At 37.9% G+C, this 14,165-nt stretch overlaps 1 protein-coding gene across 2 annotated transcripts in view; it reads left to right on the plus strand.

The window, feature by feature from the left end:
- Nucleotides 1–13,300, plus strand: part of Tgfbr1 (transforming growth factor beta receptor 1) — a 52,449-nt gene extending 39,149 nt beyond the window's left edge. For both annotated transcript variants that reach the window (XM_048337981.1, XM_048337990.1), the window contains exons 5-9: nt 404–571; nt 1,360–1,516; nt 3,159–3,283; nt 4,516–4,646; nt 9,003–13,300. In XM_048337981.1, the coding sequence (XP_048193938.1) occupies nt 404–571; nt 1,360–1,516; nt 3,159–3,283; nt 4,516–4,646; nt 9,003–9,128 (707 nt within the window). In that variant the 3' untranslated portion in view covers nt 9,129–13,300. The remainder of the gene's footprint in view (nt 1–403; nt 572–1,359; nt 1,517–3,158; nt 3,284–4,515; nt 4,647–9,002) is intronic.
- Nucleotides 13,301–14,165: the final 865 nt, after the last annotated feature.

Here is a 14,165-nt window from a genome sequence, read left to right on the forward strand (position 1 = left end):
TTGTCTTGTTGTCTACCCTATCTCCATTGTGGTCACAGTAGGCTCCCTGATACTTCTCACGTCCTTCCCTATTGCTGGGGATGAGGGTATTTGTTTTATTTTATTTTTTATTTTACTTTTTTTCTTTTAGAAACTGGCATAGAACTCCTCCTAATCTGACACTGATCTAGGCATATTATTTATCTTTGCCTTATCTCAAGAATAAATGGATTACTTTTGTGTATCTAAAGGATGTACATGTAAAAGTATAGAACAAACTGAATATATAACAAATTGTGAAGGGAATTCAAACTTAAGGGGGAATCATGTTGTAGTAGTGTGATATGGAGTTGAGAGTAAGTAACTTTGAACACAAACCATAAAGTTTCTACAACTCAGCTGAAACATCATTGTTGTTTTGCAGACAATGGTACATGGACTCAGCTCTGGTTGGTGTCAGATTATCATGAGCATGGCTCCCTCTTTGATTACTTGAACAGATACACAGTTACTGTGGAAGGAATGATCAAACTCGCTTTGTCCACAGCAAGTGGTCTTGCCCATCTTCACATGGAGATTGTTGGTACCCAAGGTAACTCTTCAACTTTAAATTATCATGAATCTTATGTGTCAGCCTCTCTAGGAGTATTTAAATGGATTTTATTTTCTTGAAGACACCATTTCTGCAGGAAAAATTACAGTGTTAAAAGCCTGGGAATTTGTTCTGAGATTTTTTTTTGTAGGCTTTGTAACAACATGGATATTTTTGTGAATTCTTAAAAGTAGCATTCAAGCTGAGTGCTGGTGGCTCATGCCTGTAATGCTAGCTACTCAAGAGGCTGAGATCTGCCAGCTGTGCAGGAAAGTCCATGAGATACTTAACCTCTAATTTGCCAGCAAAAAGCCAGTAGTGGAGTTGTGGCTCAACTGGTAAGCCATGGCCAAAAATAAGGTAGAGCTCCCTGGTCAAGTCCCAGTATTGGCACATTTGTGTACACACACACACACACACACACACACACACACACACACACACTTGAATATCAGTCTAATTAGGTTTCTTGTAAAGTATTCATAAGACACCAATAAACCAGTAACTTTTTTCATCTTCCGTCTTTTTTCACTATAAATCTTTGAGACTTAATGTTGTTTGAACGTCATAGTTTGGCACATCTTACTGTTTCCATTTTCTTTAAAAACAGAATTTCAGCAACCTTTGGTAGAGTGAGTCACTTGAGATTGTTTAGTAAAAGTCTAGGTGTTGGAGGTGATGTGGTGGAAAAGATTTCATGACTGGAGGATGACTTTTGAGCCTAAAGGGGGGATGATTATGACTGGTAATACTTCTTAAGCAATCATGGTTCATTTTTGGTTCTTTAGGAAAACCTGCCATTGCTCATAGAGATTTGAAATCAAAGAATATCTTGGTGAAGAAGAATGGAACCTGCTGTATTGCAGACTTAGGACTGGCAGTAAGGCATGATTCGGCTACGGATACAATTGATATAGCTCCAAACCACAGAGTAGGAACAAAAAGGTATACTTGTGAATAAGTGGTATTTAGTGTTTGTTGAAATCGATTCCCTTTCCTCCTTCTCATTCATATATGCATGTCTTTTCTGCAGTTCAAACTTGGTATTTTATTGGATTGGACACAGGAATATAGTCTCTTGGCCTTTCCTATTCTGAAGTCAAGGAAGGTTACCTGACTAATAAGATGTCTGATGATAAAAGGCAGCACTTCCAGAAAATATTTTCATTAAGTAGATTAATTGTAAGAACAATAGCAACTGATATTTATAGATTATCTTCTATTCAACAATATCTTAATTGGTATCATGTGTGCATGTGTGTATGTGTGCATGCGTACAAGCCTGCATGCATGCGCATATCCTTATTTAATGCCTTCTTCAAATGCTATGTTGTAGCTAGTCCAACTGTTCTCATATACTAACTTGCCTGTCTTCTTTAGAACTTAAGCATGTGCTATATCCTTGGCTTTTTTCTTAACTTACATCCTTCCTTTCTCATAGAAAGCCTTTTATGATCCTCAGAACTCTTGAAATTTTTTTCCCTCTTGAAAAGTATTTTCTTTTTTTGGCCAGTCCTGGGGCTTGGACTCAGGGCCTGAGCACTGTCCCTGGCTTCCTTTTGCTCAAGGCTAGCACTCTGCCACTTGAGCCACAGCGCCACTTCTGGCTGTTTTCTGTATATGTGGTGCTGGGGAATCGAACTCAGGGCCTCATGTATACGAGGCAAGCTCTCTTGCCACTAGGCCATATCCCCAGCCCCGCGAAAAGTATTTTCTGATCTCAGCCCAGGAAGGGCTGTCATAGCACAGTGAACCTAGACCATTGAGGCATTTCCATGTTATGTTATAACTGTCCATTTATGTGTCTTGTATGTTCTATTGGATTTCAAACTGCTTATTAGCAGCCTTGTATTGCAAGTATCCATCACAGTGTCTACCGAACATGTGGGAATCTTCTCAAGAGAACCTGATGAGATGTCTAAGGACATCATTACCATGAATTCACAGATGAGGAAACTAGCTTGTAGATGTTAAGAATATGAACAATTTGTATGGATAGTAACCTGAGGAGCTCAGATTTCTCATCCCACACCTTGTTCTACATTTCTTCAGAACTATTGCTTAGGCCTTGAACAATGCCAACAGCTTTAGGCCTGTCTCAAATATACTTAGATTTCTGGCTTCAGAGATCCTCAACAGAGGTTGCTGCAGGTCTTCATGGGTCTTGACCTATAATCTTCTCAGGGTAACCTTGTAATGTAGTTTCAGCATGAAGGCTTACACACATTTTTATCTATTTGTTCCCTAAAGTATATCTCTGCCCCCTTTTAAATCCTGCTTGATTCTGATATGATCTCATTTATGTAAATTGTGTGTATGTATAAGTATGGAGAGAGATGTCAGAAAGAAAGTTCATTCAAATGTTAATACTGAGGGTAAAAGAAGGATATTTTACTTTGTACTTTATGTATTTAGGAAAGCTTTTTGTAAAAATAGGAAATGTGAACTATTTTTTAAAAAAATAGCACAACTAAAGATAGAAAAAGTTAATAATAGTCTCATACTCCCAAGAAATTAAAAAAAAAAGAAATGGTTCAGAAATAATGTGTTTGCTATTGAATAAAGCACAATTTTGTCTTCTTTGTAGGTACATGGCTCCTGAAGTTCTAGATGATTCCATAAATATGAAACATTTTGAATCCTTCAAACGTGCTGACATCTATGCAATGGGCTTAGTATTCTGGGAAATTGCACGACGATGTTCCATTGGTGGTAAATGGCTCTTTTTTCTCCTTACAGTTCGTTATGAGCAGAAGTTGATCAAGAATTGACTTCATTTTATTGAATGAGATTTCTACAATTAACAGTCTGACAGGTGATCACTGAGAGTACCAGAGGAAAAATGATGTTAAAACCTGGAGTGAAGGAAATGACAAGGCATGCCAATGCGTAGCTGTTCTAATATTGACTTGTTTCCATTTGACTCTCAGGCAGCATCAGAACTCAATCTTGTCTTGGGCTGTAGTTACTTGAATGAATGGCTGCTTGTGAGGTCATGAAGAAGCTGTTTCTGGCATGGACCTTATCAAACTTTTTTTTGTTTGTTTTCCTCTTGATACTGTGGTTAGTTTCACTAGCTTGATTATTAGAGATTAATGTAGTGGTAATTACCACTACATTACTTTTTAGATTAGGTTTCATTTTTAGATTAGAGCATTTGTCAGTGTTTACTCAAGAAACAATGTCTTACCAGGTACACCTATAATCCTAGCATCTCAGGAGGCTGAGATCTGAGAATTGTGGTTCAAAGCCAGTTGATGCAGGAAAGTCTGTGAGACTCTTCTCTACAGTAAAGCACCAAAAAATGTTGGAGGTGGTGCTCTGGCTTCAATGGTAGATTATGGCCTTGAGCAAAAAAGCTCAGGGATATCACCCTCAGCCCTGAGTTCAAGCCCCAGAACTAGCACGAGAAAAAAAAAAAAAAGAAAAGAAAAGAAAAGATTGGGCTTTGAGATCCAGGCTTGGCTGAAACTTAGGATCCAGGGTACTGAGGGACAGAGTATGCCTAAGAATTATAGCAAGTAAGACCTAGTATTGAGAGATATAAGTAGAAGGGACTTGCACTTGAGGCTTGCCTTACAAAGTTCATATCTCATTGACAAAGAATGTGTATGTCAGTACCTACCCAGAAAGAGGCTTGTACAATCACAGAACACAACTTCATTTGCTCTCTAATAGGGTTACAGGGGAAAATGTCAACCTGATCTGTATAGCTCATAGTTAGCCCTCATTAAAAATAACCTCATAAATAATCTCATGGCTATGATTAATTTCAAGGTGTGGGGTAAATAGTATCTCATTTGTGGTGTTGATGCAGATCGGTGCTTAGTTCTAATTACCTGATTTAGTAATGGGGTCATTGTAATAGTCCTCTCAGGTGATACTTCTAAATGTGTGGCATTGGCTGATAAATTCTTCAAAGTAGATTTTTTTAACCGCTATAGGAATTCATGAAGATTATCAACTGCCTTATTATGATCTTGTACCTTCTGATCCATCCGTTGAAGAAATGAGAAAAGTGGTTTGTGAACAGAAGTTAAGACCAAATATTCCTAACAGATGGCAGAGCTGTGAAGTAAGTATTTCTCCTTGACACGAAGCCATTTTCTAAATTGCTTCTGTTTAGTATGAGGAAATTTCCTTCTTTTCTTTAAGGAAAACAGACTAGAATTAAAATTTTCATTCTTTTTCAAAGCATTTAAGTCAATGAATAAAAGTAATATGCTTTTCATGTTCAACTATAAGCACATGGAAAGGGTCAGAGAGTATTTGCAGTGGTACTGGCAGATCTCAACATTATTAGATCTGCCAGATGAAGTAAGACTACTGCCTTTTAGATGACTACTTCCCTCCTAAGAGTGCAACCTAAAGTTACTGGGACAGATACTCTGTAGGAATTAGGAAACCTGTATTCTAAATTTTCTGGTTGAACTTTGGATAGATCACTTTACTTCTCTGAACTCAACATCCGTTTGTAAGATGAAGAACTTGTTTAAGATGATTATGAAGCAGTTTCCAATGATTCTGAGTCTTTTTATCTGTTTGGGCCCTGGTGACTGTTAACCAAGAGTTTGGGGGTGGGAGGGACTGATGCTTTCCAACACTGTCAGCAACTTCTCATTCCTAGCTTTTACAAAAAATTCTTAAACTGTTTCCTAGTTGTAATTGGTGGTAGTTAGTGGTGACACAGCTTTCAGATCTGTTGTTTTGTAGCTTAGGAGTAAAAGTTGGTTATGTCAGTAATTAATTCTACATCTTAATGTAGGACTCCATGGAAACTGTATTATAAGAGAATATGCTGTATTATAAGAGAGTATGCTACTTCCAGCAAAAATGAAGTATTCAGACAGGCACAGAAGAGATATGGCACATTATTGTTAGAGAATTTGCATGTGACATCATTTGACAAATGATAGTATCTGGGGTTTTTTTTTAATATTTTTTTCTAAGAAAAGTTTTAAGTTCATAGCAAAATTGAAAGCACATGGATTGCCCATTTGCCCTACCCCCATACATGTATTACCCTTCATCTCTCCAGATCATTCATTGATCACAAATGATGAACATACTTTGATACATTGTCGGGCTCGGGTCGCCTCCCCTGGCGTGGGGATCAAGGCTCAGTTAGGCTTCTCACAACTCCCTTTCTCACCCTCTCCCCTGGTCACCCAGGATGGGGCGGGGGAGCCAGCACTGACCTCACATGCACGCGGCCCAACGAGGGCTTTGCCCACCTCCTTACCAGTAAAGAAAGCCAGGCATACGCGGGTCTCGGAGAAGCTTCAAGAGCAATCTGATTTATTAAGGCAGGGGCAAGGACTAATGATAGGAAGAGAAGGCGATCGGCCAGGATGCTGTTAGGCTGGGAGCTTGTCATATGACCCCCTCATGAGCTAACGTCACTCGAAAGCACCGCGCCAGGGAGAGACTGGGGGGCGCCTGGGCTGGCGAGAAAATTGGGGGCTTGTTGCAAAGCCGGTTCTTCTGGTTCCGGACCCAGAGAATTGTGGCCTGCTTCCGCATTCCCCAGGGCTGGGGGGAAGGGCGACTCGGGTGCGCTCTCCAATGCCCTTCACCCTGAAGTCCATAAAGCTGGACCCCAACAGTACATCATAATCACTTACACTCTGTATTGAGGTTCATTCTTATTATTGTGCATTCTGTTACTTTGGGCAAGTGATAATAGTGTGTAATCATCATTTTACATATAGAGAATACAGCATACAGAGAATTTTCACTGCTCTACAACCTCACTCTACTTTTATAAGTTCAAGTCAGAGGTCACATAGGCTCAAAACATATCCAGTTTGACAGAGATGGAAAATATTGATCTAATATGACAACCTACTTGCTGCCACAACTGTGAAGCTGTTTTTATTTTTTAATGTATTAAGGCATTGTGCAGAGGAGTTACCATTTTATTTTATTTTATTTTATTTATTTTTGCCAGTCCTGGGCCTTGGACTCAGGGCCTGAGCACTGTCCCTGGCTTCTCTTTGCTCAAGGATAGCACTCTGCCACTTGAGCCACAGCGCCACTTCTGGCCATTTTCTATATATGTGGTGCTGGGGAATCGAACCCAGGGCTACATGTATACGAGTCAAGCACTCTTGCCACTAGGCTATATTCCCAGCCCAAGGAGTTACCATTTTATAAGTTAAGCAATGAGAACATTTTTTTTGGACAATGTCTCCCCTTCCATTGCTTTCCCTTTCCCTCTGTTTCTTCAACCCATCCTTGCCCACAAGTTCCATGTTCATTTTTCACGCAGTATATACTAAATAGTATGATTGCATATGTTTCCCTTTCTTCTCTCCGTTTCTGTACTTGCCACCACCACCACCACCACCCCCAGCCAAAGAATAATGTCTTTAATGAATGTTATCTGAAGCCAGGCACTGGTGGCTCACTCCTGTAATCCTACTTAATCGGAGTCTGAGATCTGAAGATGCTGGTTCAAAGCCAGCCTGGGCAGCAAAGTTCTTAAGACTCTTATCTCTGATTAAACAGTAAAAAGCTGGAAGTAGAGCTAAGGCTCACATAGTAGAAAGCCTTGAGTGAAAAAGCTGAAGGACATTACCCAAGCCCTGAGTTCAAGTCCACACACACACACACACACACACACACACACACACACACACACACACGGTAAAATGGTACCTGGGTAATTCAAAGTATGAACTCAAAGTATTTACATATTGATTTAGTAATTGCAGCACATTACATACAATTTTTAAGCATGAAGAAAATTTAATCTTTATGAATAGGTGCAGTTTGCAGTTGCTATCACAGTATGCTGAATTAATGCCATTACTGTCATTTTTATTATTTCTCAAAGTGGTATTCTTTTAATGTGCTTATCACTGGTTTAATCATTTTCTTTTCTAGGGTTTATAAATCTTTTGATAATAAAACTCGTAAAGAATGTAAAACTGGGGCTGGGAATATGGCCTAGTGGCAAGAGTGCTTGCCTCGTATACACGAAGCCCTGGGTTCGATTCCCCAGCACTACATATATAGAAAATGGTCAGAAGTGGCTCTGTGGCTCAAGTGGCAGAGTGCTAGCCTTGAGCAAAGAGAAGCCAGGGACAGTGCTCAGGCCCTGAGTCCAAGGCCCAGGACTGGCAAAAAAAAAAAAAACAACAACCAAAAAAACAGTGTAAAACTGGGGCTGGGAATATGGCCTAGTAGTGGCAAGAGCACTTGACTTGTATACATGAAGCCCTAGGTTTGATTCCTCAGCTCCACATACATAGAAAAGGCCAGAAGTAGCACTGTGGCTCCAGTTGGGAGAGTGCTAGCCTTGAGCAAAAAGAAGCCAAGGACAGTGATCAGGCCCTGAGTCCAAGGCCCAGGACTGGCAAAAAAAAAAAAGACCGTAAAATGGACAGAATTCCTAAATAAGTCTCTTCCAGAGCCTTCTGACTATTTTTAGTCTAAACTTGTTCTCAAAGCCAATTGGATAGCTTTTATTTTGGGATTGCCTATATTTCATATGTTGAATCTTCCTTCTTGGATTTCATGTCTTCCTGTTTCTTTCCTTATTCATTGCTCCCCATTTCAGGTTTCTGCTCAGAGATTGCATCTTCCTCCCCTTGCCTATTTTAACTCCTCTAAACTATTTTTCTTTAGCATTTACCAGGGATAGGCCCTGTCTTTTACAGTAATTTATGTATTGTGTGGCTAAGCCCTTTGGAATCTAAGCTTTGGGGATTTTGTCTGTTCACTGCTACATCGCTAAATTTAAAATGATACCTGGTATATGTTGAATGAATTTATGTATGTGTTGGCACTTGGTCCTTTTACTCTGGAAACATGATCTTTTCTAAAAAGTTCGTGAAGGAGTGCTGAATTGCTTTCCTCCCATTTTCCTTGTTTTTCTTTATTCGACTCTAGTGACTTGAATATTAAACCTCCTGCCATTTAATTTTCTTTTCTTTCCTCTTTTTCTTTTTCTCCACTTGCTAGGAGATTTATCAGCTTCATTTCATCTTCATTTATGCATGCTTTTATACTGATCTTGCTTTGGGGGAACCACTGATATCAGTCTCTTGGCCTCTTCTTGGGCTACTCACATTTCCAAAGGACATTCTTTCATTTCTTGGTTGGTCATGAGGCTTGCAGTTAATTTCTCAATTGGAGGGGTTAGGGGGGAGGGTGTGTGTGTCTCAGCAGTAGATTCATTCTTTGCCTTGCCAGCACTGATTTAAGGTTCATCCTTTTGAGGACTGCTAATTTACCCTTGACTGGCACTCCTTCCTTCCCACGTGGAAACCGAAGTCATTCCTACTCATTTGCTATTCGAAGTAACACTAAACAAAAACCATGTGAATATATCATTTTAAAAGAAAATTTACAGATAAGGATTCTGACCCAGATAAATGGCAAATGGTATGTGCATTAATAATAATTTTTCTTACATTTCTTGTAGGCCTTGAGAGTGATGGCTAAGATTATGAGAGAATGTTGGTATGCCAATGGAGCAGCTAGGCTGACTGCTTTGCGGATTAAGAAAACTTTGTCACAACTCAGTCAACAGGAAGGCATCAAAATGTAATTCTGCAGCTTTGCTGGATCTCTACTGTTTCTTCAGATCTGCTCCTGGGTTCTCATTTGGGAGGTCAATTGTTCTACCTCACTGAGAGAGAACAGAAGATACCGCTTCCTTTTGCAGCAGTGTAATAAGGTCAACGGAAAACTTCCCAGGATTTTCTTTGGAACCAGGAACAGCCATGTGGGTCTTTTCTGTGCACTATCAAGGCTTCTTTCCCAGGAAAGTTTCAAAATATTGTGTAGTCTACCTTTAGTTTTTATTAAAACTTGTTTTTTTTTAAAAGATGATGCTGGTCTTAACTTTGGGTAACTCTACTTTGTTGAAGATCATCTTTAAGGGGAAAGGATCTGGATTGTTGAGTTACATAAAACATTTCTTATTTTTCAAGAAAATTATTTACTCCTGGTTAGTACATTCTCAGAGGATTCTGAACCACTAAAGAGTTTCCTTGATTCAGACTTTGAATGTAATCTTTCTATGGTTTTTCAGGATCTTAAAACTAACACTTACAAAACTTGTATTTTGAGTCTAAAAATGACCTCATAATAGTGAGGAACATAATTTATGCAATTGTATTTTGTATACTATTACTGTTCTTTCACATATTCAGAGCATTACATGCCTTCAAAATGGGATTGTACTACACCAGTAAGTGCCACTTCTTTGTCTTTCTAATGGAAATGCTTAAAGTCTCTGTGTTAAATACTTTATTGTTTGAATTCAAAAAATTATTTATCGGGGTAACACAAACCGTTTCTGTTGTTTTTAGAAGGTTTTTTATGGTATGTTGTTCAGTATTCCATTTTGAAAATGCCTTTTTCCTACCGAAATGTGCTTGAACCACTAAAGAAATGCAGTGGCATTAATAAGTAAATGGTCCTGTTGGAATATTCTCACATTGAGCTTTTTAGTTTGCTTGTGTTGTCTGAATAACTTTAAAAAGTCACGTGGCACTCTAGATGCTTATAGCGCTCTAGTAACTGTTCCTTTAGAGCATACAGACTGCTTTCTATATGGGAAGTTTGTCTAGCTGATTGTGAAAAGTTGTGTGGTATTCTGTAAGCCATTTGTTTTCTTTATCTGATCAAAGACAGTGTTATTTTTTTAAGGAATTAATTACATTGAAGATTAGGATATGGGTAATGTTAAATACTAGGCCTTTTTCTAGGCAGACAGAGATAGTTAAGTTGAATAGATGTGCTTGATGGTCACATAGTCACACTTGTTACTTAGTGTGTTTGATGGATTCTCTGTAAGATTAGAAAGTGAGGAAAGCAGCTTTTAATTCAGTCTTTTATCTTGATGTTGCAACTACTTGATTTACATTTTTACATAATCAATTCAGTGTACCCTTGATAATAGGAGGGGTAGTAGCTAAAGGACATTCTGAGTAGTGGTTCTACACTTTCAAGAATGTTTTTTAATTGAAAATACATGTTCAAAGTAAACATGGTTTTTTTCACATGAAGTTGAGACTGGTTTTTACTTCCAGTTCTGTAAAGCGTTTACAGGGCTTTTACAGTTTTCGAAGGCTTTTTTTTTTAAATATCACTGTGATCTCATTCAGAAGGGGAAAACTAGCTGTGAGATCAGGCTTTGACTTCTGTGCTGTCAGTTCCCCACAGAGGGGTTAGAAAAAACTTTTTTTTAAAAAATCATAATTTGGGCCAGGAAAAGATTGTGAATACCTGAATAAGGTACATTCTGATAATGTCTTATCTCTTATGCATAGAATAAATTTGGTCTTAAAACCAAAACAGTTTTTGAGTGAATGACATATTACATAGGAATTTAGTGTCAAGAACATAATGGGAAAATGTGCTTAGAAGTCAATATTTTGAGTACAAATTTGAGTTTCCTCTGTCATTACCATGATTTCATTGGAGTTAATAAGTTTGAGAGGTTTGTTTTTCATAGTTTTTTTTTATACTACCTGTTTAATAAGCTCTAGTTCTATGATCAGGTACTGTTTTGGGGTGTTTTGTTTGCTATTTCTAAGCCTTTAAGACCTGCTTTATGAAACCCAGGGGACCAATGCATTTTATCACTAAAACTATTTTTATATAATTTTAAGAACATACCAAAAGTTGTCTGATTTAAAGTTGTAATACATGATTTCTCACTTTCGTATGGGGTAATTAACTTTTGCTAAAGATATTCCTTATTACATCAAAGATTGAGTTGCAGTTATACTGTTCTTGCCTTTGTGGATAAATGTACTTTTGGTGAATCAGGGATTTTTTTTAAATTAATTTACTTCTAAATTGAGTTTACATGTTACTATGCTAATTTCCTTTTTTGGTAGAGACAGCTGGATGAGTCTCAATTGACTAATATTAAAAATGAAGTTAACTTTAAAAATGACATAGACCATTGACTGTGGTCATAACAGAAGATAAATTTGACTTAAGTAGTACTTCAGTCCTGCAAAAACAAAACCCTTGTTTATACTGCCTATCTAAAAATGCTCAATTTCCGAGATTTAACATGACTAAGATGTATCTTCTGGCAAATTAACCTACTTATGGCCTCTTGTCAATACTCCAAAAGGAGTGAGAGGAGAAGAAGTATGATTTCCTGGAGTGTGGACGTCCCTGGTTCTTCCTGCATATTTTCAGCTCTGTTTCTCCCAGTCTGCCTTTTTGCTTGCCCCTGCCTGAGAGACCCTTTTCCAACCTCAGCCTTTTGACCGAAGAGTTGCTTTTGAGTATTAGGAGTAAAAATGGTTGATGGAAATTGTGGGACATGCTTTCATTTCCTTCAGTTGTTGGATGTGCTAGTTAGTGGTCTCCAGGTCTGAACAGTAAGTGGAAGAGGCCTGGGATGCTCTTGCCAATTGCTTTGCTTTGACTCTTTGCCATGGATAAGAAAAAAATGGGGTTACTGCAAGGTGGCAGCTGTGGCATTGAGAGTTGTGACAGAAGCAAAGGCCTCTTGTGCTCCCTTGAAGGCCTGCCAAGTGTGAAGAGCTGAGCTTATAATTCTGCTGTAATGATAGTGCTCAAGAAGTGCCTTGAGTTGATGAACAGTGCCCCGTCCACCAAGAATCCCCTGTTTCAGTTCTCACTGCAAAATGTAAGTGGTGACCTGACCATTTACAGTCCACACATGGGGGACTTTTCTTTCTCTGAGAACTGTCAGATACTGACTATTTTGTAAAGTAAAATGCTAATAAATGTGCACAACAAAATCTGTATCCCTCTAGACATATCAAAAATTTATTTTCCATGCACTGAAGTAATGATTGTAAGTCAATGGTTTATTTTGTTTCGTGATGTGGCAGTGTTCTGACTACAAGGCATAGAGATCCCAAGTGCTGTAGAAAATACTAAACTATTTAGATTTTGAAGAGTATCTCTAGGTGTGTACTGCAGTTTAGTAAGTCTAATTTGGATGCTGGAGTACCAAGGGCTCTCTTTCTAGGAATGCTATGAGGATTATTACTATGTTACTTTTTGTCCTGTTATGTAATCTTATTTGTAAACAAACTTGAAAAAATATGGTTAATAACATTCAACCCTCTTCTTAACACTTAAAAAACTTCAGTGAATTTGTTTTTATTTTTTTGATAAATTTGTCAATTGACTATCACGCACCGTGTTTTGATATCCTCCTTTTCACGTTGTGCCAATGGAATGGGTATTTAATATTTCTTTATATGTCAAGGAGATGCTTCAAAATGTCAATTGCTTTAAACTTAAATTACCTCTAAGAGACCAAGGTACATTTACCTCATTGTGTATATAATGTTTAATATTTGTCAGAGCATTCTCCAGGTTTGCAGTTTTATTTCTATAAAGTATGAGTGTTATTTTGCAAAATTACTGAACGGTACTGTATTGTTTATATTTTTACCCCAAATAACATCATCTATACTGTTTTTTATTGTATGTGTGCAAATTTTTTTGCATTTCTCAGTGTAAGCTTTGCCCTTTAAGATATGTACAGAACACGTCCCTATAAATTTTCATTTAAGTTGAATGATTTTCAGACGCCTGTAAAAGAGAGAAAACATAAACTGCACTTCCCCATAAGTCTTTAAAAACTATATATTGTATTTGTAGTAATATTCCAAATGAATTGTAAATAGGAGATAGAAGAGTAATGCTTATGTTAAGTTCTTAACACTTCAGTAGAAAAATGGAAACAGTGCAAATAAATTCCTTTTTTCCCAACTACCAGTGGCTGCATTCTTTTCTGGAGGCTGGTTATGAATAAGGTTCTAGCTCATTCAGGTTATTGTCAGAATTCACTCCATTCTATTCCATGGGATTGTAGGACTGAGGTCTCCATTGCCAGTTGATGTTCGGCCAAGCACCAATCTTAATATCTAGAAGGCACTCTCATTCCTCGTCTCAAGACCCTTTCTTCTACCATTAAAACCACCACAAGAGGTGAGTCCTCACACTTCCTTTCTCTAATCACCCTTCTACCTCAACCCTTCTCTAGTTATTCCATTGCCTCTGCATCTTTTGCTTCCCTCCTCTGCTTTTAAAAGTTCATCTTATTATACTAGGCTCATTTAGACAAATTCAAGATCACCTCCCTAGTTAGTAGCTTCAATTTGAATACGCAAAGTCCTTTTATGGCAGTACCATGATTTGTGATGGATTAAATAACCAGAAGATGGGGATCTTTGGGATAGACACATTTGCCTACCATAATTAAATAGGTTGTTTTTTCTTCTTTAAGTGGCATTACGTTGTATAAGGCAGTAATTATAACACTATTGTGAGGCTTACAACAGAGGTTCATTGTATAATGGTGGCACAAAGGGAGGGAGTAGGAAATAAAGCAATATTAGAACAAAACTTTTTATTGGAATTACATTATCCTTAATCTAGAGAAGACTGGGATAACTTGAAACATATATTTTTGCAGTCCTTAAAGCAAGCACTGAAATGTACTAGAAAAAATAGTTTGAATAGCAGCATACTAAAAACAGGTAACATAAAGGACAGATAGGTATCTTTCTGTGCCTGGTAGATCTCCCCAAATCCTAATTATTCCTTAAATGTTCTGAACTTTCTAGAAAAACCG

This window comes from Perognathus longimembris, chromosome 1, assembly GCF_023159225.1.
Source record: "Perognathus longimembris pacificus isolate PPM17 chromosome 1, ASM2315922v1, whole genome shotgun sequence".
Lineage (NCBI taxonomy): Eukaryota > Metazoa > Chordata > Mammalia > Rodentia > Heteromyidae > Perognathus > Perognathus longimembris.